The sequence below is a fragment of the Trichosurus vulpecula genome, chromosome 4, assembly GCF_011100635.1.
Source record: "Trichosurus vulpecula isolate mTriVul1 chromosome 4, mTriVul1.pri, whole genome shotgun sequence".
Taxonomy (NCBI): domain Eukaryota; kingdom Metazoa; phylum Chordata; class Mammalia; order Diprotodontia; family Phalangeridae; genus Trichosurus; species Trichosurus vulpecula.
This window is the reverse complement of record NC_050576.1, coordinates 293,976,632-294,004,219: the sequence shown is the minus strand read 5'-3', so window position 1 is coordinate 294,004,219 and position 27,588 is coordinate 293,976,632. Positions and strand designations below refer to the sequence as shown.

At 39.3% G+C, this 27,588-nt stretch overlaps 2 protein-coding genes across 3 annotated transcripts in view; one reads left to right on the top strand and one right to left on the bottom strand.

Annotated features, from left to right (window-relative positions):
- Positions 1–2,111, top strand: part of CREB1 (cAMP responsive element binding protein 1) — a 71,452-nt gene extending 69,341 nt beyond the window's left edge. For both annotated transcript variants that reach the window (XM_036757885.1, XM_036757887.1), the window contains one exon: positions 1,624–2,111. In XM_036757885.1, the coding sequence (XP_036613780.1) occupies positions 1,624–1,768 (145 nt within the window). In that variant the 3' untranslated portion in view covers positions 1,769–2,111. The remainder of the gene's footprint in view (positions 1–1,623) is intronic.
- Positions 2,112–17,631: 15,520 nt separating this feature from the next.
- Positions 17,632–26,534, bottom strand: METTL21A (methyltransferase like 21A). Its single transcript, XM_036756257.1, has 4 exons — positions 26,488–26,534; positions 23,581–23,760; positions 23,065–23,176; positions 17,632–18,866 (listed from the first exon to the last, which is right to left on the bottom strand). Exons 2-4 carry the CDS (start codon positions 23,722–23,724, stop codon positions 18,469–18,471), a joined length of 654 nt encoding a protein of 217 aa, XP_036612152.1. The 5' UTR covers positions 23,725–23,760; positions 26,488–26,534; the 3' UTR covers positions 17,632–18,468.
- Positions 26,535–27,588: the final 1,054 nt, after the last annotated feature.

Sequence of the window (27,588 nt, the reverse complement as noted above, 5' to 3'; positions counted from 1 at the left end):
AAACATCTTCCTCACAACAACCCTGTAAGAATAAGTAGTACAATTTGGAGACAGGTTGGTGGTACAGGGGATATATGAACACTGGACATAAGAGACAGGAAGACCTGAGTTCAGATGTGACCCCAGACACTAACTCTTGGCAAGTCATTTAACCTCTGTCTGCTTCAGTTTCTTCGTTTGTAAAATGACAATCATAATAGCACCTACCTCCAGGGTTGTTGTGAGGATTTTTTTCTAATGAAAGAATAAAACGTTTTGCAAACTTTAAAGTGCTATCTAAATACTAGCTATTATTACCCCCGTTTTACAGATGAGTAAACTGAAGCAGTGAGATGATAAGCGATTTGCCCAAGGTCTCAGTTGTCAGAGCCAGCACTCAAAACAGTTCTCTTAACTCCAAGATCAATGCTACTTCTGCTATCAAGTACCAAGATCAGGTACTTTTACACCTAAAGAATTATGCTGGTGTGCTGGAATAGATTTGAAGTTTAAATAATACTAAAAAATTTTCAGTTGCAGGTATTTTTCATGTATGTGTTGTCAGTTCTTTTAAAATCAGAGTAAATGCCTTTCAGCTTCATAGGAAAATTAATATCTTGTGCCATGGGAAGAAACAAGTGTTGTATAGTGGATAGATATCCCACCTCAGGAGTCACAAAGCTCGGATTTCAAGTCCCACATCTGATGGCTATGTAACCCTGGACAAGTCATCCAGCTTCTCAGTGCTCCAGACTACTCTTCTAAGGCCAGAAGTTGCCAAGACTTTGGCAGACATACATTGATAGAGAAGTTTCAGCACTGGGAGTTCCCATCCCAATGAAATAAGAGATCCAGAGCCAAAGTTAGGAAGAAATTTGGGGAGACAGGCAGTGTTAACACAAGGATGATTAAGGAAAAAACCATTTGGTAATTTTTAAACAGAGGTTTTTTTCTGAGATGATGTGGTGACCAAACTTTCTCGTTATGCTACTTATAACTTGTACTGTACATAGTAGAATATTTTGATTGGTAAATTGATACCACGAGCATTTATTTATCATCTACCATGTGCCAGGCAGTATGCTATGCACCATGTACACAGATACAAGTGAGCAAGACAGTCTCTAGGGGTTTACATTCTGTATTGCAGTGGGGGAAGACAACACATCAAAAGGAGATTGAATGGAAGAGTTAGGGGTGTGATACCATGTTTTGAACGGTGGCCAGGAAGTAAGGGTTGGTTTGGGACAGATTAAGGGGAAAGCTCACCTATCAGATGAGTTGTGCCTGCTGCCAGAGTCCAAATTTAGGGGGCATTGATGGCCTAAGGGGAAGGAGGCAGCATAGTTTGGAGTTAGTAGTTGGGAAATAAGATTGGTATTTCATTATTAAGGACCTTTTAATTCATTTTGTATTTAAGAATGTCTAATTCATGAAACTGTTTTTCAGAATGTTTTCAGTCTACTTAATTTAGTCCAAAATGAGCTCTCATGAAGATATCTTGTATTATATATTTTTGAAATAAAATTTTATTGGTATTTCTTATTTTTAATTAACTCCCTTTCCCTCTGTATCCTTCCATCTTCCTTCCTCACAGAGAGCTATCTTTGGATTTTATTTTAAAATGTTCTTTTCTGTTTGTAGGGAAGCAGCACGTGAGTGTCGTAGGAAGAAAAAGGAATATGTGAAATGTCTAGAGAACAGAGTGGCTGTGCTTGAGAACCAAAACAAGACACTGATTGAAGAGCTGAAAGCACTTAAGGACCTTTACTGCCACAAATCGGATTAATTTTGGATTTTCGTTTTCACCTCCTAAGGTGGAGAAAATGACTGGTTTGTCCACAGCCAGAAAGACAAAGTAAACTTTTTATTTTCTAAACAGTTCTCTTTTTTTCTATGCGCAAAACTGCCTGAAAGCAACTACAGAATTTCATTCATCTGTGCTTTGCATTAAACTGTGAATATTCAGACACCTGCCTCCACTTCTCCCCACCCCAAGAAATTGTCATCTTCCTGATCATGAAGAAGAGACTTCTGTTTTTTATCCCCTCTACACTCTTCAAGGAGTAATAATTTGTTCATTTGTTGAATTGCTGGGGGAAGGTGAGAAGAATTCTTTTTTTATATATATAATTTCAAGGGTTTATGCTGAGCTCCTTGATTGCCTTAGCAACAGAAATGCCCCTCTTCCTCCCCTTCCCTCTCCCCCGGCCTCCCCCCCCCCAGCCTCTTGAAGTATCATGCGGACTGAATGCAGAAAGTAAGGTGCAATGAAGAAGTGATGATTGCCAAATTGACGTGTACTCATTGTAAATTATTTAAATTTGTTGCTAACGATACACCCCAAAAGGAGGGATTTATATATAGAAAAAAATGAGGAATTAATTCAAAGAGTTTCTTGTGTATGTTCTATTCTCTGATTTCTGCAGTGCTAAAACCTTGTTCATACCTGTCAAGCATTTTGGGGCTGGCTCTCTTTTGGGTCAGTCCCTTCTTAATTGCAATTCTCTGTGTGCTCTGTATTTTGAATGCATTTAAGGAAGTCACCAAGTGAACGGTATAGCATAGCCTTTGGATCAAAAGTGAAGTCAAAGTTAACCAGTACAGGTGTGAAGAGCTTTTTACTTAAGGCATTATTAATTTTTTAGTGAAGAGAACTGTTAAAGAATAGAATAGCCCCTTTATATTAAACAGATGTTTTATGAATATTCATGTCCGTGGCTTCAGAACAGTGATCATTTACTATTTTTAAACATTTCAATACCTGCTCTTTCCCTCTGCACTTAAGATTTTATCATTACCAAAAAAGCCTTCAACATGCTAGAGAGAGAAAATGAAATACTATATTAATGAAAACAAATGTGTTATAGGAAAAATGAAATTAATTTTAAAATAGCCCATTTAAGTATAAGTTTACACCGGGTGAATCTTATCATTGAAAGCTATAAAAATGTTATAAGGACATTCAGAAAAGCATCAGTGTTAATTTATGCATGCGTTTTTTTTTCAGTGCAATGTCTAAGAATGAATTCTATTATAATGTTTGGGTTACATTCATTTAAACATACATACATGCACATTCAAAACCACCAAAGTCTTGAATTTTTGTTTTTGCCTTAAAAGGTTAATTATGCTTAAGGCTTTCCTTATGGCATGTGATCTTTGTCATTGGATAAAGTAACTGCATGTCTAAACTCCTAAATAAGAAATGTGTGGCTATGTGCATATCAGACAATAATTATCTAATAATTTTTTGAAGTATTCATTGCTAAATTATTTTCACTAAATCTACCTGAAATAAAATTAATATTCACCTTGTTACAGTAGGTATAATTCACATGAAATACAAGAATTTTAAAATACTGTCTTAAGATCATTGTCACAGTATTTGCAGTTAGGATTTTGCATTCAGTTTTATGAGAGAGTTTAAGAGATGCTAAAAATTGTAGGATTAATGTTTTGTCTTGGGTCATCACCATTTGAAATCAAATTGTGTTAGACTGTTACTAATAAATGCAAAAGTCACGTCGGCTTTTACTGGATCAATTTTGAAAAGCAATATTTTAAGCTATAATTGTCATAGCGGGGGGGGGTTGTTTTTTTAATGTAAGCAGAGTGGGGGAACATCATTAAAGAATGTAGCTTTTAAAGTGATATAGCTTATAAATGTGGATGCATTCTCGAAGTTCTCAAGGCTTTCAAACAGCTTAAAATGTAGTGTTCTACCTGACTGAGCTACTTGGACAAATTATGTATTTTTTTTAATTGGCATTTTAGTGTACCAATGTGTCATTCCTCAACATAGGCCATAATGAAGAATGTAAGTGAATCCAAGGACTTATTTTTCATGGTAAAATCATTTCTTACTGTTTAAGTGATCAAATGCGGAATTCCATTAAAAAAATTTTACAAATTGTAAATAGCCTAGTGCCTAGCAAATTGATTTTCCACTCTAAAGGGGAGTACCAACAACAAAAGTTGGTACTTCTCAGTTTATTAGGAAGTTAATTGACAATTTGCCTATTTTTTCCTGCTAAATAATGGCAATCATATTAATATTATTTATTGGGTCATGAAGAATGACCTGGCTCTTTTCACCTTAAGGGTTGTAACACTGAATCGAAATCAGCAACACAGTGTAGTGAGGAGAAAAGAGCATATGCTCTTAAGATGAACTTACTGTAGAATTTCGGATATATTTGAGGACTTCAGTTTCCACAAATAGAAATCAGGCTACTTCCTTCAGGTTGTTTTTTAAAACAAAACTTAGAAAAGTTTAGTTCAAGAACATAACTGAGAATTGAGGAATCTCTGGATATTTTCATCTAGAAAGCAATTTTTTAAAAGAAACCCACATTGAAATCATTTTTAACCAAGAACACATATGGCTACCAATAATAGATGCTTTACTCTTCATTTTGGCCAAAAGGGAAAGAAAACATGGGAATCTGTACATATGTTGTAGAAAATAGCAAAATTGATATTGCTCACTTTGCAAATTAGGGCTTGTTGGCACTTTTATCTGTAGGACGGATCAAGTCTAATAAAAACTAAGTGTGTAGGGGGGATTTTTTTATATCTTAAAGTTATGCATTTTGGGGCTTTAGTAGGATTTAACAGAAGTGCAGGTTAGAAAGGGCTAGATCCATTATGTTCACAGGACAAAAATTTGGTTTCAAATTTTATTTTATTTTCATTATTTTACAAATAAAAGTACCAGGCTGACAATTGTGATATTGTCAGAGGTGCTCTGTTAATTTAGATATTCTTGGAAAAAATACATATGTATAATATATGTACATATATATATATATATACACACAGTATATAATCTGAAGCTCTGAGAGCTCTTAAAGTCAGGAATGCTGAGTATTATAGTCTATTGAGGTCAGATACAGCTCGTACATTTTTGTGTGCTGTTGCATCCTTTTAGTAGTGTTTGGATTGTGTTATTCCAGCACTCGTGATTGCATTTTTTATGTTCTAATTACTCTTCCAACTATTTTCTTTCTTTTTTATTGTTAGTTTTCTTAGGCTGATCCTTAAAAATTATGTTTGTACTTGCCTGAAAACTTCCCCCCAAAGTATTCATTTTTTTTGTGCTTTGTCTCTGGCAGCTATAACAGTGGTTTAAAAAAAAATGGAAGATTTCTTTGTAAAGGAGCCACTGGTTTTCTTAACCATTCTGGGGAAAGATTCAAGAGTTTCACTTAGGCAGGATGTTATCAGAAATGGTGTTTTGATGATAGTCAGCAACATTGCTATGATCTGAAAGCACAATTCCAGTCAGGCCGGCTATCCAAGGAGGAGTCATCTGGCTGATGTTTCTCTCTTCTCTTCTCAGGCCCAATCCCCACTTGGGTACCACACCAGGAGAGGTAATATTTGGAATCATGCAAAGGCTTAGGAAAAAACAACAGTGTTTGGTTTAAAAAGGATACTTTACTTACTTGAAGTGTTTTTAACCTAGATTTTTCTTTATGTACATTAAATCAGTTTTTATTTTAGGAGCAGTTGTAGACAGTCACCAGCACAAACTGGGCTCTAGTTATTTAGAAAATTTAAAGGTTATTTCATTTTGCAATTTAAGTAGACCTGCTATCTTAAAGTTAAAATTTTGAAGTCATTTCAGGGTTCAGGAATAGTGGAAATAATACGACTTTTTAGTAAGTTTTGGGAGGAGCTTCTCTCTTTCCTTTTTTTGAGCTCTGAAAACTGTTAGTGGAATATAGTCCATTGACCTGACACAAAAGTTGTATATTTATTTGGGTTCTTTTTACAATCTATTCTTTGTAAATGTTTGGTATAAAATGCACTTTTAAAAAAAAAACTACCCAATTTCTAGGAACTTGGGTATTTACAATATGAGAAGCTTCTTTAGTAAGTAATCATGAACTGATTGTCCATCTTTCTCTTCCTTATGATTAAATCATGTGACTGTTTTTTAACACAGATATTTTGTTGTTTGAAATATTAGTACCCGAAGATAAGTCTTACATTAAGGTGCTAAGGTGGGAGATTTGTCAGGGCCACTAAATAGAATAAAGACTGGCTCAAATCCTATCTTATTCTCTTTCAACACGTAGCAAATTCAATTTTTTCCTTCTGACAAGATTTTTCCCCCATTTTTGTTTTTCCCCAACATTAAGACTGTCAATGTGATACCAAAACAACCATCTGAATTGCATTTAGGTAACAGATTGAAAAAAAGTATTTATCATTGTGTAAACCAAATAAAATATTGTGCTTAATTTTTCACTCTGAATTGGTTGTGTTCAGCCTAAATCTGATTATTTATTTGAAAAAGTCTAATGCAAGTGAAAGAAAAATAAAATTTACTGACCTAGAGGCAAAAGGTGCATGGAATAATTTGTTCATTCATTTGTAAAAAGCACAACTAGATTTTTTTGTTAGGCAGCAGTGAAGATGAATTGATGGCCTAGGTATATATCCTGAATATTGTTAATGTTGACTTTAGCAATTGACTATAACTGTATGTACTAGGAACTGGTTTCCTTCACTTTGTAGACTAAATGATTAGGAGAGGGGCTTGAACATATCATTAAGCTGAGCCAGTTTGGAAGGATTTCAAATAAATTAAACAGGGTGCTGAAGTTCCATCTGTCTCATCTGCTTTATGATAAGTTCACATTAATTAGTGAATGTAACTTAAGCCTTTGTATGTGTCCTCAGGGGCAGACAGATTTTAAGAGGGACCAGATAACAGTTTGAAAGGAGTGAGTGTATTTCAGGTGTTTTAGCTTGAAATTTATTTTTTAAAAAATATAAAACTTAAAAAATACAGTGAAGCCTGTAAAGTAAGTTGATATTATAAACAGGCAGAATTGTTTAGCACAGAAGTAAAAAATATTGACCTGTCTGCTGCATTCTGGTACTGTGGGTACAGGTCCTAGATGGGGGAGGAGGGGAAGTAAAGGGGAGGGGGGGAAGGGGGTTAGTATATCATGACAATTTTGAGTTTTTTTCTCACCTGCAAATAAAAAAATCAGCAGTCCTCAGGAAATGTCTTTGGAAGGATGGAAGAATAGGTAAATCAGTTAACCTACTTGGAGTAGATGTTCTATAATGCTTGCCTACTTAAGCATGGAATTTTCAAGATTCAGCCTCAACTCAATAGCTTGCCTGAGGGAAGGGTACATTTAAGATGATTTGAAATTGGTGAGGAGAGGTGGCGATCCCTGAAAATAAAGGTCTTCTGTTAGTTGGCCAAATGAAGCAGTCTATCATGTGTTTGGGGGCTTTATTTTATTTTATGTTAATTTGATTGGTAAAATGCTCTACAGAATGTGTATTTAACCAGATGCCACTCCATTTTATGTAATAAAATTATTTATATTAAAAGTGGGAGAGTAAACTGTAGAACTTGCGTATGTCTGACCTGCAATATTTCCTGCTAGTATGGATTTATTAGGGGTGAGTAAGAGTGCTGGGTTATCAGTTTTCTACATGTAAAGTTGTCCCTGCCTGATTTATTCACTTTTTGGTTCATCACCAAGAAAGAATTATTTCTACTCCAAATTTATAATTTAAAACTTTTTTTTTAAAAAAAAAAGAATATGATCAGGGAAGTTTCTAGAGTTGTTTTTGTTTTGTTTTGTTTTTTAAGAAAATTAAAGATTACTTCTGTCCATTTCTTACTTTACCCAAAACCATCAGCACAAAACAGGGTATTGATCTTAACTCTTAATATTTCTTCTGGAGTGGATTAGAAATAAAGAACTATAATGGGGAAAACAAGTTTCTATTAAAATTCCCTACATTCTAGAAACATCCCTGTTTTAACTTTTTTTTACTTAAATCTTTTTTGTGCTTTATGTAAAAGAAAAAATGTACTGAGTTATAATACATTTTATTAACACTATGTACATATTAGCTGCTTTGTGTTTCAGAATGGTAGTAATTGCTTTGTATATTAAAGTGATCCTTGTGAATTTGTGAATTGTCATAAAGAAGTGCTTTTTCTTACTGTAATCTTTGTGGTATAAACTGTCATAATGCCCTTTTTACACCAACATTTATGTGCAGTCACATAAACATGCTTTTAAAAATGCTTATTAGAAGTCTCTTTTTTGGGGGTGGGATATACACACAAATATTTTTAACAGTAGTGACATACAACATTGTTTGAGTTTTAATATATATGTTTGTTCATTTTGTTAAGTGAGCAAAAATGCTGATAGAAGTGTCATATAAAAGAAATCCTTGGGTAGAATAATAGCAGAAAACTGTGGTAAATCTTCATTGCATGCCCATCTTTTAAGTACAAGATTCTCCACTGGGATATAGTAATTTATATTGAATCAATTCAAAGGTGTTAATAAGTTAAATGGACCGTATGTGAAAGAGAAATGATGACCATCAGGAATATCGTAGAAGGAATTACGTGGGAGATTGGACTAACTAGATATACTCTTAAGATGGCACCTTTAAAAAGTACAATTACTCTATGATCATGAATTTAAAGTAACAGGGCAAATAGAAGATAATTTCTTCATCTTTTTTCTTTAGAAGGTGGAAAAGTTTTAAAGATTTTTTTAATTGTCCAACTTCAGGGAAAATAACTGATGTTCAGTAATTGCAGCTATTTTTCTGGCCTCACTGTTCTCCCTTCAGCCATCTGTCCCACCTTTGAATGGATTTCCATTGACAGCTTGCCAAATCCTTATCTGTAGTGACCCCCAGTCTCTGCTTTCTTTTGAGCCGAGTAACACCACAACCATGCCACCTGGGTCTATTACAGGTTCAAATTATCATCTCGGACTTGACTATCACAGTGGCTGTTGAAACTATTCCCTGCACCAGGTACACCAATTCCTTTCCTCTTAGCAAATAGCCTTATCTACTTTACTGAGAAAATTTAGGCTACCCGCATGTTTCTCTTCCCTTTGCTCTAATCTTTGAAAAAAGAGGTGGCAATCTGTGAGAGGACCTCTGTCCACTCCATTTTTGCTTATGATGCTATCTCCTAGCCTGGAGCAACAGTTTTCATAATGTGGTCCATGAACCTTTTGAGTTCCCAAAACCCTTTCAAGTAGATCCATGAGGTCAAAACTTTTTATGATAATACTAAGGCGTTACCTGCCTATTATAATACTCCTCTTTTTCCCCAACTATGTCTGGATTTTCTTCATGTATAATTCAACCAAAATAAACAGACTGAATGCAGAAGCAAAAATGAAAATCTAGTATTTTCTGTCAATCCCAGGCATTACGGAGATTTGTAAAATATGTCAAACAATGCCACTCTTCTCACTAATTTTTTTTTTGTTTTTGGAAAATACAGTTTTTCATCAAAAGTTATATAATGGGTTCGTTAGTGTTATTTTTAAATGAATTCATAAATATCAATTTTAATTTCCACCATGGCAAGTATTGGTAGATACAACCCACATAAACAAAAGCTCTTTAAGGTCCTCAATTTTTAGAGATCCTAAGACCAAAAAGTTTGAGAACTACTGTCATGGAGCTTACCCTTTATATCCACTGTTCTCTTTCATCTTTGTCTCCTATACTGGCTTCCCTCCCACAACCTATAAACGTGCCTATGGCTCCTTCCATCTTACAAGCTGACCCTGTCATCTCCTTAAGCTAGCATCCTACTTCTCTTGACCTTCACATCCAAATTCCTAGAAAGTTGTCTATACTCACTGACTTTTTATGTCCTCCATTTTTCAATTCCTTCCAATCTGGTTTCTGATCCCAGTACTCTGAAGTTACCAACAATCCTTAGACCTCTTTCTAATAGACAGACCTTAAATATTAGACATGGTGGTTTAGCCCACTAACCACCTTCTTTGAACATACTTCGTCCTCCCTTGGCTGCCAAGGTGCTTCTGACTTCTAAAGTCTAACTGGTCCTTCTATTTACTTTGCTATATTCATTTATTCATCTTTAGTTCTCTGTGTAGCTGTTTTCCAGTTATCTGTCCTGCTTCTTATCCTGGAAGGAAGGAAGGAAAGAAGCATTTGCTAAGTGCCTGCTCTGTTCCAGGCATTAGGCTAAGGGCTTTGCAAGTATCCTATTTGATCCTCTCCTCAGCTCTGGGAGGTAGGTACTATTATTATCCCCCCCCCCATTTTATAGTTGAGAATACAGGTGGACAATTGAGTTGCCTGGAGTCACGCAGCTAGTGAGTGTCTGAGGTCAGATTTGAACTTGGGTTCTTACTGACTTCATGCCCTGTGTGGCCCACTGTGCCAGCTACCCTTGGTGATCTCATCTGTCCTCATGGATTCAGTGATCTAAATAAATCGATCAAGAGAGAGAACTATATCTCTATCTTTAATCTAGCTCCTTGTGACTGAAATTCTGCTGAATATTTCTACCTTCATGTGTATGTTCAAAATGGAACTCTTCCCTCCTCCAAACTTCCCATCCCCCACATTACATCCCGGTCTAAATCGACACACTGCTCTTTATTACCTCATCCCCTCATTTTCCAGCCAAGCCAGTTGCCAAGTTTTATCAGGTCTACCTCCCCCACATCTATCAGACATATCTATATTTTCTCTACTTACATGGCCGCTCCTCAAAGCTCAGGCCCTCATCATCTCTCTCCTGAACTATTGGAATAGCTGCTTAAATTAGCTATACATGCTTCCAGTCTCCAGTCTAATCTCCTATTTACCCAGATGCACAGCACATTCCTTCCCCCATCAGAGATAAAGCCCCTTGAAGGCAAGTACTTTGGTTTTTTTTTTCACTCTATAGTGCCTTGAACAGTAGTATATAGATACTTCAGTGTTTTGAGTTTTTTTTTCACTAATGTCAATAAGTGTTTGTTTAACTCCTAATTACCATACCTTGCATAGTTACATTGTAATTACAGAGCTATGATTCCCACCTTTTTTTTTTTTGGTGATTGCAACCTAAGAAGCTCCAATATAAGAATACATGCAGGACATTTTGGACAGTGGGATCATTAAACTAACGTGAATGGAGAGCCAGGTGTGCAAAGGCAAGGGCCATTGTTATATGAAATAACAACTAATTTTTTGTTGTTTTCCATCCTGTCCAACTCTTCATTTGGGGTTTTCTTGGCAGAGATACCAGAGTGGTTTGCCGTTTCCTTCTCCAGCTCATTTTACAGATGAGGCAACTGAGGCAAATAGGGTGAAGGGACTTGCCAAGGGTCACAGCTAGTAAGTGTCTGCGGCAGGATTTGAACTCACAAAGATGAGCTCCTGACTCCTAGGCCCACCACTCTATCCACTGTGCCACCCATTGGCCCTACAGCTAAGATAGAGATTGGGAATCCTAGGACTGGGAGATGCGTGTGTCAGTGTAGCAAAGAGCACTGAAGTATCCAAGGAGATAAGATGAATCTAGCAAACATTAAGTGCCAATTATACAGAGGTGTAACTAAAGGCCCCTATTGTTAAATTTTTGGTGTGAGCACTTACACCTTGGAAATGGCAGCCTACAAACCAGGGCTTGACTTATTGTTGTATTAATTGAAAATATGTTAAGAATGCTGATTCAACTTAAAAGTATATCAAGTACATTTTTTCCCCCAGAGTTAGGGAGGCTATTTAAGAATCTCTCTCTCCACAAGGAGCATACAATCTAGTAAGGGACACATGACACGTATACTATAACACAAAGCAGATTGCCTTAAATGCCTCCAAAGAGAACAGAGCTCACTTTTAGTTTGGCAATTTAAGAGAATTTGATAGAAGAGAGCATTTCGGCAGGACTTTGAAGAATAGGTAGGATTTCAGCAGTCAATGAGGCAGAGAATATACCAGGTGAAGAGAAGGGCATGAGCTATGACCAAAGTGGTGGCACATGCATGCATGGTGCATCCAGAGAATGGCAGTTAGTTCAGGGCATTTTAAGAGGAGTACTTGGAGTTAATACTGGAAAGGTCGATGGGGACCAGAGAGCAGACAGCTCTAAACGTCATTCTGTGGAATAGATGAAGATTTAAGAGCCACGGGGCTTCAACCTTCCATAGATTCCACACATTTGGAAACCGGTATACAAATACTCAAAGACCACACGTTCAGAACTGATCTGCTATCGTGGTACTATCTCCCCACTACTGTCCTAGTACAAGCACTCATCATCACCAGCCTGTATTCCTAGAAGAGCTTTTTCTTTGAAATCTTATTTTTACTATCTTTTGTTTTTGTTACCTTCATTTGTGACTACACTATCCTTTCTCCTTCCTCATACAGTGAGCCTTCCCTTGTACAAAGACTCAAGAAGAGGAAAAAAAGATCACCCTAACCAATATATCAGCTGTGTTTCTATTTATTTTGTCGTTTTGTATCATTTCTTTGGTTTAGCATACTTCCTTCGCTCTGAATCAGTTTTTAAAAGCCTTCTCAGACATCTCTGAATTAGCTAGCATTTATACAGTGCTGAAAGGTTTCCAAAGAACTGGATGTATTATTTGATCCCTATAAAAATCCTGTGAGGTACATGTTACCCTATTTTACAGATGAGGAAACTTAAGGCTGGGATATTGTGTCTTTCCCAGAGTTACACAGTATCAGAGGCCTGATCTGAACTCAGATTTCTGGGACTCACAGTCCATCACCTAGTTAGCTGTTCATATGTGTTGCTTCCTTCAGCCCAGTAATATCCCATTACATTCACGTAGCACAGTTTGTTTAGCTATTCCCCCAACAATAGGCATCATCTCTGTTTCCAGGTCTTGGCCATCCCAAAGTACTGCTATTGATATTTTGAGCTATATGGGATTTTTCTGTCCTTTTACCTTCTTAGAATGTCTGCCTTTCAGAGAGTATGCTTATAACTCTTTTTTTTAACATAATTTTAAATTGTTTATAAAATGTTTGGACTAATTCAAAGTTCCCCCAACAGTATATCTATGTGCCTCTTTCCACACTCCCTTCAGCATGCAATAACCTTTTCACTTCCATTCTCTACCCCTCCAACCCATCCTTTACAGTGCTACCACAATAATTCTAGTCCTATCAGTCACTCAGAAATCTTTTTAAATTCCCTCTTGCTCTTAGAAGAGTTCAGACATTGCCAGGCATTCAAAACACTCCACAGCCTAATGCCTTCCTAACCTCCTTAGCTTTATCTCATACCAGTCTTTGTGCCTACAGTGCTCACGCCATATGTGACTGCTCACCGTCCCATGTGTACATTTGGCACTGTCTACCTTTGCACACACTATTCCCTAAGTTTGGAACACCACCACCTCTCCCACTGCTAAATACACACCTGTGCCCACACTCTGCCAGTCAAATTCCCACCTGATCCTCAAAACCCAAGTTATACCAATACTTCTTCCATTCCCTGATTCCATCATTCAGCCATATCTCTCTTATGCACCTAAGTATTATTTTGGATTTTATCTTTAAGAAATAGTTCCCTCCTAGATCATATCCCCAGCACTTAGTGTATTGCCTGGCACATGGTAAGCACTTAATAAATGCCTGCCAATTTGACTAGATTGTGAGCTCCACGAGGGCAGAGGCCTTGTCTTATAAAACATTGTATCGTTCTTGCTTACTCCAGTACCTAGCAAACGACCCTGAGTATAGTAGTTTCCCAATAAATGTTTATTGAATTTGAATTTGTATACAATTCCCATTATCTGATAGCCTGGCTAATCATTTTGTATCCTCATGTTTGGTTTTTTTAAGAGGTTACCAAAAAGACACAAAAGAATTGTGAGCCTTCCATTACTATTTGTAAGTTCTAGAAGCACAGTTTTGTGAACAGACTGTTAACTTTTTAAAATCTTTATTAATGTAACTTTGGGTATTAGGACCAGAGCTTCTCTTGGTTATAGGTTAATAAAATGTTTCAAAATTCCAACCACAAATCTGAGAGGAGTTTTACTTATCTCACCTTTAAACTGGGAAAGTTGAGGTAGCAGGAAATAACAGAAGAAAATCAGAGTCCACGCTTGTGTGCTGGAAGCGGTGACTACTAATCATGTTTGTATCATCCACAGTATCTCATAAAGTACCTTCTATAATGCAAAGCTGTAAATATATATATAAGGTATTTTACTGAGTGCTGAGACAAAAAGACATATATGACATAATCCCTGTCCTCAAAAAATTTTAAGACGTGTTTGGCGAAAACGACTATTTTCTGCCTCCTCAATCAGCTAACTTCTCAAATATGCAGGTTGTCCCAAAAGTCTTAGTGCAAGACTGCATTAAGTCTTTCTGTGCTTCCTTAGTGAAACACTGCACTAAGACTTTTAGGACCCCCTCCCCGTATGTTTCATGTACTCATTTAGAACTCATCTACTCCTTTACATATATCCAAAAACAGGTTAATATTTGAAAGAATGATTAGGCCTATGAATAGTTATTACATAACATTTAATGTTTTAAGGCCTTTACTCTCGTTCTGTTTCCCAAATATTTAGTATAACAAAAGATTCCTCTTGCTTACCACACATAAGCCTGTTTCTTTTGATGATTTCTTATTATAAACCAACCCATCAAAAATTCTGCCTACCTAGCTTCCTCTGGCCACTGCTTCCCATGAGGAGTATAGGCTCAATTAGCCAGGTTTATTATACTGGAGGCCCCTGGCTGCCTCGACATCAACCTTCTGAACGTCAAAAGATCCTAGATGCCCATGAGTGCCGGTCCCAGAGGACGCAATGGCAGCACAGTAGCAGAATCGGGCTTGTGACATAGTATTGGAGAGGTAGGTCCTGGGGAAGATGATCCTGCTTGGTGTTTGATCCATGGAGGTGAAAGGTGAACTGGCTCATTAATAGTCTAAAAACTGCCTGTGTTCTGTGAAGGCTTGAAGATTAACCTCTCAACTAATTGTACTGGTAATGAGGTTAACTGATTTCTAGTCTAATCATTCTAAGATTCTTTATTATTGGCATTCTCTTCTGTGTGGGGGAAAAAAAACTACCTATTCTATATTTGGAAAAAAATTCTGCCTGTCTGCAAAATTATTACCTCGCCTTAGCCCAAATCAATAGTGTGTCTCGTGCCCATAATCTGAGAAAGTCTAGGAGTGGCACTGGAAGCCATCGATTTTATTTTTGTGAACATTTTGTAGGGATGGGGGTTGGCTGTTTTTCACACTTTGATCTTTTAGGCCTTAAAATGTTTACATGAACTTCTGCCATTTCCTCATTCTATCCTTTCATCGTGCCTGGCTCATACACCAAAAGAACTTAAGTCTTCCACTAAATTCATTCATTTACCAAACATGCAAGTGCCTAATAATATGCAGCAGTAGTGTAATCTGGCTTATTGGACCTGGATTCAAGAGATCTGAGTTCAAATCCCAATTTAGACACTAACTGGGTGTACTTAGATAAGTCATTTAACCCGATCCTCAGTTTCCTCCTGCTTAAAATGAGGGGATCTAATTAGATGATCTCAAGACTTTTTCAGCAAACCTTGGATCCCGCTGCCCTCTGCAAATGAGATAACTAAGCTCTCTTCTCCCTAAACTCACCCTTGGATGGCAGCTCTATATTGTCAGGACCAGAGCAAGTATAGGAGCCTTAGAAGTGGAGGTAGATTTTGACAAATGAATGCATTTTCAAAATAAAGGGAAAATACTTGGTATTTTTCTTATGAGGGAAAGTGAGTCAGAGTGCTCTGACACAAGATTTTTTACTCTTGACTACAGAAACAGAACTGAAACACTAAATTTTTTCCTGAGCCTTACACAACTACATTCCTATGGTATTTTATGAACATAAACTGTGCTGAGGCACTGTGCCTGGCACTTCATAAGTACTCACCGACTGACACATAAAACAGTCTGTTATCCAAGGTCTAATTACCCAGTCTTTATCTCATCCAGGCTCGTGCCAAGATGATTTTGAATTTTAATTCCCATCTCTAAAGGTTGATCCTTTAGAGAGAATTAGGTCCTGAAATGTTTTCAAGGGAGGGACATTGACTGTACATAACTTGTCTCCTCCATTTCAATGTGAGGGCAGAAACTGCCTTTCTTTGTATCCCCAGGGCTTAGCACAATGCCTTGTGAGTAATAGGCACGTAATAAATGCTTGTTGACTGACTGGTGGTTTTAAATCAGTGTCTCCTTGTTCGATAGTTGGCTTCTTTTTATTTCTAGTTGAATTGGAAAGAGACTCTTTTGGCTCCAGCATCTGATAAGATGGGCAAGTTAATAGGAAAACTGATGAAATTCACACTCAGCTCCCCCAGCTCCCCATGTCACCAACTGGTGCCACCTAGGAAAAGATCTAGTATAGACCCTCACTGAAACATCTTTTCATTCTGGAGCGGTCCAAAGTTACTTAATTATTACACACATACACACACATATAATTAATGATTTCCAATTCCAACATATCAAAAGAGGGTGTTCTCTTTTTGAAAGGAAGAGAGGGAAGAAGGAAGGAAGGGAGGGAGGGAGGAGGGAGAAGGGAAGGAGGAAAAAAGAAAGAAAAGAAAAAAGCTCTGCTGGCCAGTCAGTTTTTTCAGAGCCCAGGTGTGGGGCACCAATGCCACCTTGTGGCTGTCACCACAGCATACAAAAGAATTGATCAGCCGCTTCATGGAGTATTTGTAACTTCAGTTTATGCAGAAAGTGGAGGCTTTGCAAATTTGGAAATTAGGGTATGGATATTTTTACCTAAGGCAATACTGTAAAGAGGATGAAGTAATTAGAAAAGAACCCCCCAAAAGAGGTATGAGACTTCCATTTCTAATAAAGTTGGAAGCACAGCAGTTTTGTGGGTGTAAATTAATTTATGGACATTAATAAATTTATAACAACAATAGTAAAATTAATAAATTTCACGTGGACAAAACTCATTTTTTAAAATGTTTAAATGAGTTAAATGCTTTGTTTTAAACTAGTGGGAGGACAAAAGATTTTCCATGAGTTACAAATTTTGTCATTTCAAGACACAGTGCGTATAAGCAAAAAAAAAGTTTGCCAGTTGCTGTGGTATATTCTACTTGGCAAGTAAATAAAAATCAATTTTTAATTCTCTAAAATTATCCATACCAAAATGATCATATTTTTTCATGGAAAAGTACAAGCCAAAAAAAAAGTATAAGCCTTTAGTTTTAAAGTGTCAAACTACTATCAATTCATTTATTTTTTCAGGGAAGAGGCCTGGGTTCCCCTATCTCACTTGGGCCAGTCACAGCCCCAGACTCTGCACTTTTTCAACCTGGGACCATAGTCCCCACCTTAGGCAGCCTGGTGTCCCACCCTGCTTCTGAGGATCCACTATATTGGTCCCAGACTTGATGTGGACAACTAGTCAGCATGAGCCCTACTGCTCAAAACTCCCAACCTCAAATTGTCTACCATCCTCAAACCTTCCCCCTCCCCCTCCCAACCCGGCAGCAGGGACCACACAGGAAGGTGCCACCACATCTAGCCCTGTTCATTTAAAAAAAAAAACACACGACCTAAAAATTGTCATTTATGAATAAAGTCTCACCCTTTATCAAATTTCTACATTTAAAAGGGCAAATCAATGAAATGCAAAACCATCCTCCTCTATGTTACACTACCACATTCTGGTTTTCAATATGACCTCCTGTGTACTTTTTGAAAGGTCCCACAGAAATATGCAAAAAAACAGAATTAATAAAAAAGTTTAGGTTTAGGTTGTGAAAAATTGACCATAATCTTTTTATCAGAATCTAACAAATTCAACAAGCAGTTCATAAAAGGGTAAAAACTGATTTATTTTCTCAGCTAAAAACTCATTTTTCAAAATACATAAAATATTTATTTCAATCATTTTATTATATTTTTATGCAAATGAAATTAGAAATTAGAAGTATAATATGTTCTAATTACAAATTGCAGCCACCAGACAAAAGTAGAAAAGACCCATGCAGGGCCAACAAAGACAAGTAGGGAATGTATAAACAAATTTCTTTCACACTCTGAAAACTCTATATGAAACACTGAACATTTCACAGTAAATTCTAAGCCATTTGTATAACTCTGCCTTCCCACATCCACAGGAGAGGCAGCCTGGCATACAGAACTGTCCCAAAAGCCAGGATGACCTGGGTTCATGGGCCACCTCTGACCCACTGGCCGGGTCATTTCCCTTCTTGGTTCTCTAAGGCACTCTGCAATACAGTAAGTTTCAGGAAAGGTGCTGACCTATGTTGGTAGAGGGAGTTACCTTCTCTGGAAGTCATAAGCACTGAAATCATAAATCATAGGTCCACTAAATTATAGAGGCCACTGAAGTCACACCACTGAAATCATAAATCACAAGTCCAGTCCCTAGCCCTCAACATTATCCAGATGGGTCTGAGCACTTGTCCATAGAAGCATTCCATCACAAGATTGATGCTGCAGAAATGCTTCATTCTTCTGACTTTGATCTGCCTGAGAAGATATTGCCAGATAAGGAATTTGTCTCAATAGTGACACAGATAGCTACATATGATGCCACAACATTAAGTTCATAATCCAGTGTTCACCTAACAAGATAACACAATAAATGTTACAGTATGTCTATGGCAAATAATTCTGACTATACTCTACAGGTCCTCCTTGTGGCTTCTCCTGTGTGCTTTATATATGTGTACATCCTTCTCAAGGTCATAGTGAACCTCCTGCACAGTGAAGCGCTTTGCTAGCATCTTTAAGAAGTTGTGATCCCGTTCATATCGGATGCGGCAAGACAGAAGGATGACAGAACGGTCACTGCACAGATGCTCCAGGGTGTGAAGGAGATCCACAAAAGTCTCTTCCAGGTAGATGATGTCAGCCCCCAGGATCAGGTCGAACTCTCCTGGCAAGAAGGTCCCCAAGTTTTGCCCCCAAGTCAACTCCTTAACCACAGCTTTTGGTTGTATATCATGAGGCAAGTTGGCTTGAACGTTGGACTTGAGAAATTCTAGTGCTATTTTCCGATCTGTGATGGTCACGTGAGCACCTAGAATGTGGGCAAAAGAAATAGCCTCATGATAAATAATGTCCCCCAAACTAATTAGTAACTAATGTCCCCTAATTAATTAGTAATGTCCCCAACAGCTTCTCTGCTAGGTAGGTAAGCAATCAGGTATGGTAGAGGAGAATCATTTTATAATCACGGAATTTCTGAGTCAGGGCTTTTGGCACCATTTGGTCCAACCCATACCAAAACAAGGAGGCCTTCTACCTACCTATCATTATTATTGTGAACAAATGCCAGGGCTTAGGAATGTTGCCCAGCACACAGCAGGCACTTAATAAATGCTTTCCGACTGACTGCTGGGGGGCAGCCCATCTCACTTTGGTTAGGAAGTTTTCCCTACTTAAATCTGCCTCTCCACAACCCCCACCCATCACTCCTACTTCTGCCCTGTGGGACCAAGCAGAACAAGTCTGACTCCCCTTTCACATCACAGCCTTCAGGTAAGGGAAGGCTGCTGTCACGGGGCTCCTAATCTCATTTAGTTGTTGTTCAGTCATTCCAGTCATGTCCAACTCTTTATGAACCCTTGAGGTTTTCTTGGCAGAGATACTAGGGTGGTTTGCCATTTCCTTCTCCCGCTCATTTGACAGATGAGGAAACTGAGGCAAACAGAGTGAAGTGACTTGCCCAGGGTCACACAGCTAGTAAGTATCTGAGGAGAGTTTTGAACTCAGGTCTTCCTAACTCTGGGGCTTTATACACTATCTCTATGTCCTTCCACCATCCTGGTTTCTAATCTATCATTCCATTAAGCTTCTAAGCTAATATTCCACTTGAAATATGGGTTGTTCTTCACGGCTAAAAATTCTACCATTGATAACATTACCATACATATGTGTCGGCTGTTAACCTATCTTACATGTGTTTTGGTAAGTGCTTAAAGATAAAGTTAGTCTCCCTAAAAGTCCTCGGGAAACAGACAACCTAAAATGCAATTAAAGTGAAATAATTTGCAAGCTTAGGAATGGTAGCACTGTATTAAAGCAGGGACTATGAGCACGGGACTTGTGAACTTTTAAAAATATGTATATTTTGTAAGTATCGGTATACATGTATATGTAAATTTCAATGACTATTTCAACATATCTGATTTTTCTTTGTCATCTGATAGATGTTATGTTATGCATTTAAAAACATCATTCTGAGAAGGCATCCACAGGCTGCCAAAGGGGCCATGATACAGAAAAAGGTTAAGAAACTTGATTGTATAGGTTCCTTCCCACCTACCTAAAAAATACTCCGTCCTTACCTTTTCTTAAATAAAAACACCTTCCCTAACTTTGTGCTGTGTGACCCTGAGCAAAACTCAACCTCTGTTTGCCTAAGCTTTCTCCTCTATAAAATGACAATGATAGTGCCCATCTCCCAGGGTTGTTGTGAGGATCAAATAAGGTAATATTTGTAAAGAGCTGAGCACATAGTAGGTAGTACAGAAATGCTAGTGGTCATCATCATTATCATTATTATTTATTACCCCTCAAGCTCTTATGAGTCACTCCCTCTTTGTCAATACATCTCAAGATTTCTAGATTGCACAGTCCATGATATTTTTATCGCCTTGCCAATCCTAACCCCTGAAATGCAAATAGGGTGCTGGCAAGAGCATGGTGAAGATTCATAGGATGAGAATGGAAGCAAGTGAACCCACAAGAGAGCTAAGGGGCTAGGATATGGGATGAAGAAAGGGTCTAGAAGTCACAGGGAGAAGGGAGAGCAGTTTGAGTAGCAGCGATACAACAACAGAAGCTCATATCGAAGAGGGGCTATTTGGATTTTAAATCTCGGGAGATGGAGCCAATAGGAAGGAATGATAAGGTCCAACATGGAGTCAGGGGATAGCCAAGGAGCAGCAATCAAGGTCAGTTACCGTGAAGGAAAACAGGCAACAAGTTTTAGGGGAAAGAGGCAACCTGAGTCTGTATATGTTTGTGCATGTATATATGTATATGCATATGTGTGCATACAAATATATACACACAAGCATACATATGTATATACAAATATTTATAGCAGCTCTTTTTTGCAGTGGCAAAGTACTGGAAATTAAAGGGGTGGCCATCAATTAATTGGGCACTGAATTATGGAATAAATTATGACATATGAATGTAATGGGCATAAAATTTTGAAAGCCCGAAGAATTCTAGTCAATGCAATGATCAGCCATGATTCCAAGAGATCAGTGATGAAGAATGATACTCTCCTAGGGGATAGATGGGAGGGAGGGAGAATTTAGAACTCAATTGTTTTTAAATGAATGCTAAAAAATTTTTACATGAAACTGGGAAATATTTAACAAAATAAATAAAATATATTTTTAAAAGACTCAAAAAAGAGAGAAAATATTAATCTCTTCCTGATTGACATGACAGGTCAACGTGTGGAATGAGATGTACATTTTTAGACATGGTCAATGGAGTTATTTGTTCTGCCTGACCATACTTATTTTTTACAAAGGTTTTCTTTTTTCTTTTTCTATTTGGGGTTTAGGAAGGTGGGAGGGAAAAAATTAAATCGAAATTTTTAGTTTTAAAAAAGTGATCTGTAACTACAAACATTATATAAATAAATATAAACTATTATTATCGGAGGAAAGTTAGGTGGTGCAGTGGATAAAGTGCCAGGCCTGAAGTCAGGAAGACCTGAGTTCAAACTAGCTGTGTGACCCTGGGCAATTCGCTTAACTTCTGTCTGCTACAGTTTTCCCGTCTGTCAAATGAAATGGAGAGGGAAATAACAAACCACTCCAGTATCTTTGCGAAGAAAACCTCAAAGAGTTGGACAGGACTGACATGACTCAACAACCACAACAACAAACAACTCTTAAGAATGAATGGAAGGATTATCTGCATGGATGTTAAAGCCCTGAGGATAATCTCAAGGGATGGACTGGAAGACGACTTTGAGCTAAGAGTTGACATCAGTGATGAAAATAACGTGAATCCTTTATTCAAAGCTAATGAGAGGGAAAGGCAGGGTGGATGTGATTTAATCATGTGGCAAGGCCTTCAAAAGAAAGGCAGCTGAGTGATGGTGGTGGAACATCAGTCTGGATGGGGCAAACCTCCCTCCACACGGGGCTGGAGAACCTGCAGCCTGGAGGCCACATGTGGCTCTGCTTGGTTTCAGTCAGAGGGCCGCACTTGAGGAGAGCTGCATGTGGCCTCCAGGCTGAAGATTCCCCATCCCTGGGAGCCACGAACAGGCCTCCGTTGGGGAAAGCTGTCAAAACAGGGCAAACCCAATTTCAGTTACTAAGACAAGAAAGGAGGAATGCCCGTGAAAAAGGTAGAAGGTGTAGGAGAATTTCAGAAAAACTCTGCAAGGGGACACAGTGGAAAGGATTTAGGAAATTTAAAGAGAATCATTTAAGATGTCCAATGACAGGGGTGGGGAGGGAGGAGAGCAGGGAGTTAGGTGGTACCTGGATAGAGCAACAGCCCTGGAGTCAGGAGGACCTGAGTTCAAATGTGACCTAAGACACTTAAAAACTGTGTGACTCTGGGCAAATCACTTAACCCCATTACATCCACACACACACACACACAAAAATATATATATATCCGATAAGGGCAAGAGTATGGGAGGAAAAATCAAAAGGGTATTTTGTACCTAAGATGGTAACTACATAAAACAGGGATAAAGGAAGCAGAGGTAGCACAGTGGATAGGGGGCTGGGCTTGGAGTCAGAAAGACCTGAGTTCAGATCTAGCCTCTGATGCTATGTGACCCTGGGCAAGTCACTCTGTTTATGTCAGTTTTCTCTCATCTATAAAAGGAGGGATAATTAAGTAGCACCCACCTCCCAGGGTTGTCGTGAGGATCGAATGAGATAATATTTGTTATGTGCCTGGCACAGTGCCTGGCACTACATAAATGTTAGCTCTTATTATTAAGGTCAGAAGAATGTGGTTACTGAAGGAGTTTGTGGATGTGGCCAAAATAATAATAATAATAATAATAACCTGCTACTGGCCTACATCCAGTGAGAAAATAAGAGGGTCTTCCACAAGTCTTAGAACACTTCTAAGCTGTTAAATCTTCTAGGACACCATTTATGTGGATTGAAAACTCCTGAGAAAAGATAACGGCCAAATCAAGACAATGAATGCCATAAACACCTTGTTTTTTATGTTCACTTTAAATACCATGAGAACTTAAAAGAAATGGGCAAACTTACCCAACAAAGCAGCCACAATGCCCACTAGTCCTGTTCCAGCTCCTAGCTCCACCACAGAACAGCCTTGAAGATTGAAAGCCCCCATCTCCAGGTAGGTACAGAGAACCACGGCCTGGGCCAAAATAGAAGACAGATTAAGAGCCATACTATGTGCATGCGCACACACGCACGAGGGAGCCATGCCACCTTAGTATTGTAGAGAAAAGGGTTTGGGGCACGTCATATTTGAATCAGTACTTTAGTAAAAACTCCTTTAAAAAAATTAGCCAAAGTCAGAAAGGCTGGCCAATGAGCTGCTGATTCAGGGACTGAGTCTGGGTTCTGATTTTACTGCTAAATTTGCTGTCTAATGTCATCCCTGGGAAGACCAGGACCTGTATCTTGCTCAGCCTTATAGGCTTATCCTTAAAATACAAATGAGGGAGCCGTCAAGTCTTCCCTTCCTCAATTGCTTTAGGCAAGTTTGGGGTCGTTTGGTTGTTTTTAATGAAATACAGAATCCAGAGGCATACATACCGCATCCCATACCACGGCTGCCACACCCAGTTGCTTCCAGTCCTGCTGGATATGGATCACGCGGTTTGCAAACGTATAGGTGGCCTGAGGTTTATGGAATTTCTGTATCCCTATTCCTTCCGAGTCGTAGGGAACCAGAGCCATTTTGCCTTTAGTCCATCTGGAGGATTTGCCTTCAGTCTGTTATGAAAGAGAATCCTATATAAAGCTCTGTCCTGGATATCACAGCTTCAAACCCAAATTGAGAGAATTTCTTAAAGAAAAAAAAAGAGGCATAAGACTCAAAGACTGTAAGGTCTGTTTCTGGTTTGAAATCTATGCAAAGAGAGATGGAAATGCATCAGATGGCTCTTCTTCACCCTCACGGTCCAACAATCTGGATCCCTCTGTGCTCAAGAAAATCTCTCCAGTCCCCTGGAAATTGAGGATCCTCAAAAATTAACTATTTTGCTATTCACTTTATTTTTCTATTTTATGTTTTAAATGTCTTATTGATACATTTTTTTAAAATCATTGTTACTTCTCAATAACCTCTCCTCCCTAGAGCAATTCTAGTCATAAATTAAATATAGCCAAATGAAATAATTTCATCACGTTATTCCTTTCTGAAAATGTATATGCCCTATTATCCCACCTGAGAGGCTGTGGCATGGAGGACTGGGAGATTGGGCCTTGGAGCCCAGGTAGACCTGGGTCCAAGTTCCATACCTGACACATACTGGTTGTGGGAACCTGGGGAAGTCTTGGTGTTCTAAGCCAGTGCTGTTAAACTCAAATGTTAAGTGTCCCTAATCCAGGGGATAAGGATTCCTGCAGGCCACAGAATATTGACTTGGTTTTAAAATGGAATGCTACCTACAGTTCACTGTATTTTTATTTTGTTAAATATTCCTCATTACATTTTAATCTGGTTAGGAATGGCTATTATACCTATTTATATATGATAGCTTGGGTCAGAAGAGAAAGCCAGGTAACATGACAAAACAGGAAAATTATAAACACTGGAGAAGATGTTGGAAAATTAGAACACTAATGCACTGTTGGTAGAGTTGTGAACTGATCCAGCCATTCTGGAGAGCAATTTGGAACTTTGCCCAAAGGTCTATAAAAATGTGCATACCCTTTGATTCAGCAATACCACTCTGAGGGCTATATCCTGAAGAGATCACACAAGTATGTACAAAAATATTTATAGCAGCTCTTTTTGTGGTAGCAAAGAATTGGAAATCAAGGGGGTGCCGATCAATTAAGGAATGGCTGAACAAGTTGTGGTATGTGAATACTATTGTGCTATAAGAAATGAGGAGCGCACAGACTTTATAATAACCTGGAATGACTTATATGAACTGATGCTGAGTGAGGGGAGCAGAAGCAGGAGAACATTAAACACAATTACAGACATATGGTATCTATGACGACTAACTTTGATAGACTTGGCTCTTAGCAATGCAAGGTTCTAATGTGACAACTCCAAAAGACTCCGATGGAAAAAGGAATAAACATCCAGAAAAAGAATTACACAGTCTGAATGAGGAGCAATTTTTTGTTTCTTCTTTCTCGTTGTTCGTTCGGTTATAATTCTTCTTTATAACTTGACTACTGTGACATATGTTTAGTGTGAAGGTATATGTAGAAGCTATATCGGATTACATGCCAACTTTAGTGGGGGGGGCGGAGAAGGGAGAGGGAGGGGGAGAAAATTTGAAACTCAAAAACTTGAGGAATTGAATGTTGTAAACTCAAAATAAATAAATATAATTAAAAGAAAAAAATGCCAGGGATGTGCAAAGTGATGTGGATAGACTGACCTAAGGTTAAAAATGGACCAAAAATAATGTTTAGTGTAAAAAAAAAGTTTAGCATGACGGAATATTAACAAATGAAAGAAATGAAAGGGGACGGTTTCAGAAAAAAAAAAAAAAAACCTGGGAAGACTCGTATGAACTGATGCAGAGTGAAGTGAGAAGAACCAGGAAAATATACGTGAACAACAGCATCGTAAAGACAAACAACTGCGGGAGGCTTAGGAAGTAATGAGCCAGCCAGATTCCTGGGGGACCAAGGAGGAACCCTGCTCTCAGTCTCCGGACACAGGGACTCCGGGGCAGAAGATGATGTTTTCGGGCAGGGACAACATATTTGGGACAAAGGCATGTTAATGGGAAAAAGGTATTTTAATGGCCAAGCCGCCCCGCCCCCGGGGCTGCTCTTTGCCCTCCCCTCTAATGCAGATCTCACGAGGTTTGTGTTGGTCCCTAGCCGGAAGCCTGAGCCCCAGGAACCGCGGTGCTCCCGGCAGCGCCCCGGGTCTCTACGTCCCCTCCCCGCGCGGCTCCGGACCCACAGGGCCTTCTCCAGGCCACTGCCCCTCCCGTAGGCCCCTTCCCTATGCCAACCGAGGGCGCTCGTCCGGGACCGAGAGCCCAGAAACCTGGGTGCTAGGGCAGCCCCGGCGCGCGCGGACGAGCTAAGGGCCGCTGAGCACCGGGCGGAGAGCACAGAACCCGTCCTGGGCTCCTGCAGACGGCCGGGCGTAAGGGCGGGAGTTCAAGCATGCAGCCCGGGTGCAAGGGCTGGGGGCAAGCATGCGGGCCCTGAGTGCAAGGGCTGGGGGCAAGCATGCGGGCCCTGAGTGCAAGGGCTGAGGTGAAGCAGGAGGCACCCGGTGCAAGGGACCGGTCTGAATGTAAGCACGCCGCTGATGACCAAAGGAAGGGGCTACAGTCAAGCATATGGCCCGGGTGCAAGGGCTGGGGCCACCATGCGGCCTGCGGCGTAAAGGACGGGGCTGAGCTCAAGCTCGCAGTCCAGGTCCAAGGGAAGGGGCTGGGGGCAAGCAGGCGGCCCCGGGTGCAGGGGCCGAAGGCCGGGGAGCTGCCGCCGGGCCCCCGCGCCCCGCTTCCTTACCGGATTCGCGGGCGGCCAGCGTGGCTCCTCTCCCCGCCTCCCGGCGCTGACTGTATTCCCTAGGTCTGCCTTAAAGGGCCAGGCATCCGGGAGGAGTTTCAGGGCTTGCAGTGAGATGAGGCCGACAGAGGGGGTCAGGCAGCTCCTGCCAGCTGGACAGAACCGAACCACCCGGCCTGTAATCTAGAGGTTCGGCTGTACAAATGTGGCTCCCCCCGGCCTTGGTGGCAACCCACGCAAATATCAGAATGGAAGCTCCTTGTGGGCAAGGACTGTGTTTCCTCTGTGCTTTGTATTCCCAGGACCCAGCATAGAATGCCCTAAATAAATCTAGTTGATTGATGCCAGTGATGCCATTGGGGTGAATGCTCCCTAGGCTTTCGTTCTCCGCACCTCCAGTCATGTTTATTCCTTCCTAGAAATCTTTCATATAAGCAGAACAAGAACGATGTGAACCAAACTGCAAACACGAACAGTTTTGCAAGACAGGAATTCTGATCAATGCCATGGCCAACCGTAATTCTAGAGCCCTGAGAGACAGGATGTCCTAAACACACTGAGTGAGAAGCCCCAGTTTTTATATACATGCATGCATACAGACATACGTCATTTCACCCGATTTCATGTTAAAACAATTTTTAACATTTTTTAAAAAGTTTCGAATTCCAAATTCTATTTCTCCCTCCCTCCCCTCCTCTTTCCCTGAGAGAGTAAGCAATCAGATATAGACTATACATGTGCAATCATGTCAAACACTTACTTATTAGTCATTTTGTACAAGAAGACTCAGAAAAAAAGAAAGTGAAAATAGCATGCTTCAGTCTGTATTCAATCAGTATCAATTCTGTTTCTGAAGGCGGAAAGTATGCTTCATCATGAGTCCTTTGGGATTGTCTCTGGATCATTGTATTGCTGAGAATAGCTAAGTCATTCACAGTTTTTCATCCAACAATATTGCTGTTCTTGTGTACGATGTTCTCCTGGTTCTGCTCACTTCACTTTACGTCACTCTGAAGCCATTCTGCTGGTCTTTTCATATGGTGGGATAATATTTCTTTACAATCATGTGCCACATCTTGTTGAGCCATTCCACAATTGACG

Excerpts from the sequence above, each read along its gene's own strand:
- METTL21A (XM_036756257.1), bottom strand. The coding sequence starts at position 23,724 with ATGGCTCTGGTTCCCTACGACTCGGAAGGAATAGGGATACAGAAATTC. Across the intron at positions 23,177-23,580 it reads CAGCCGTGGTATGGGATGCG|GCCGTGGTTCTCTGTACCTA; the intron begins GTATGTATGCCT and ends ATTTTGGCCCAG. Across the intron at positions 18,867-23,064 it reads CATTGTGGCTGCTTTGTTGG|GTGCTCACGTGACCATCACA; the intron begins GTAAGTTTGCCC and ends CCCACATTCTAG.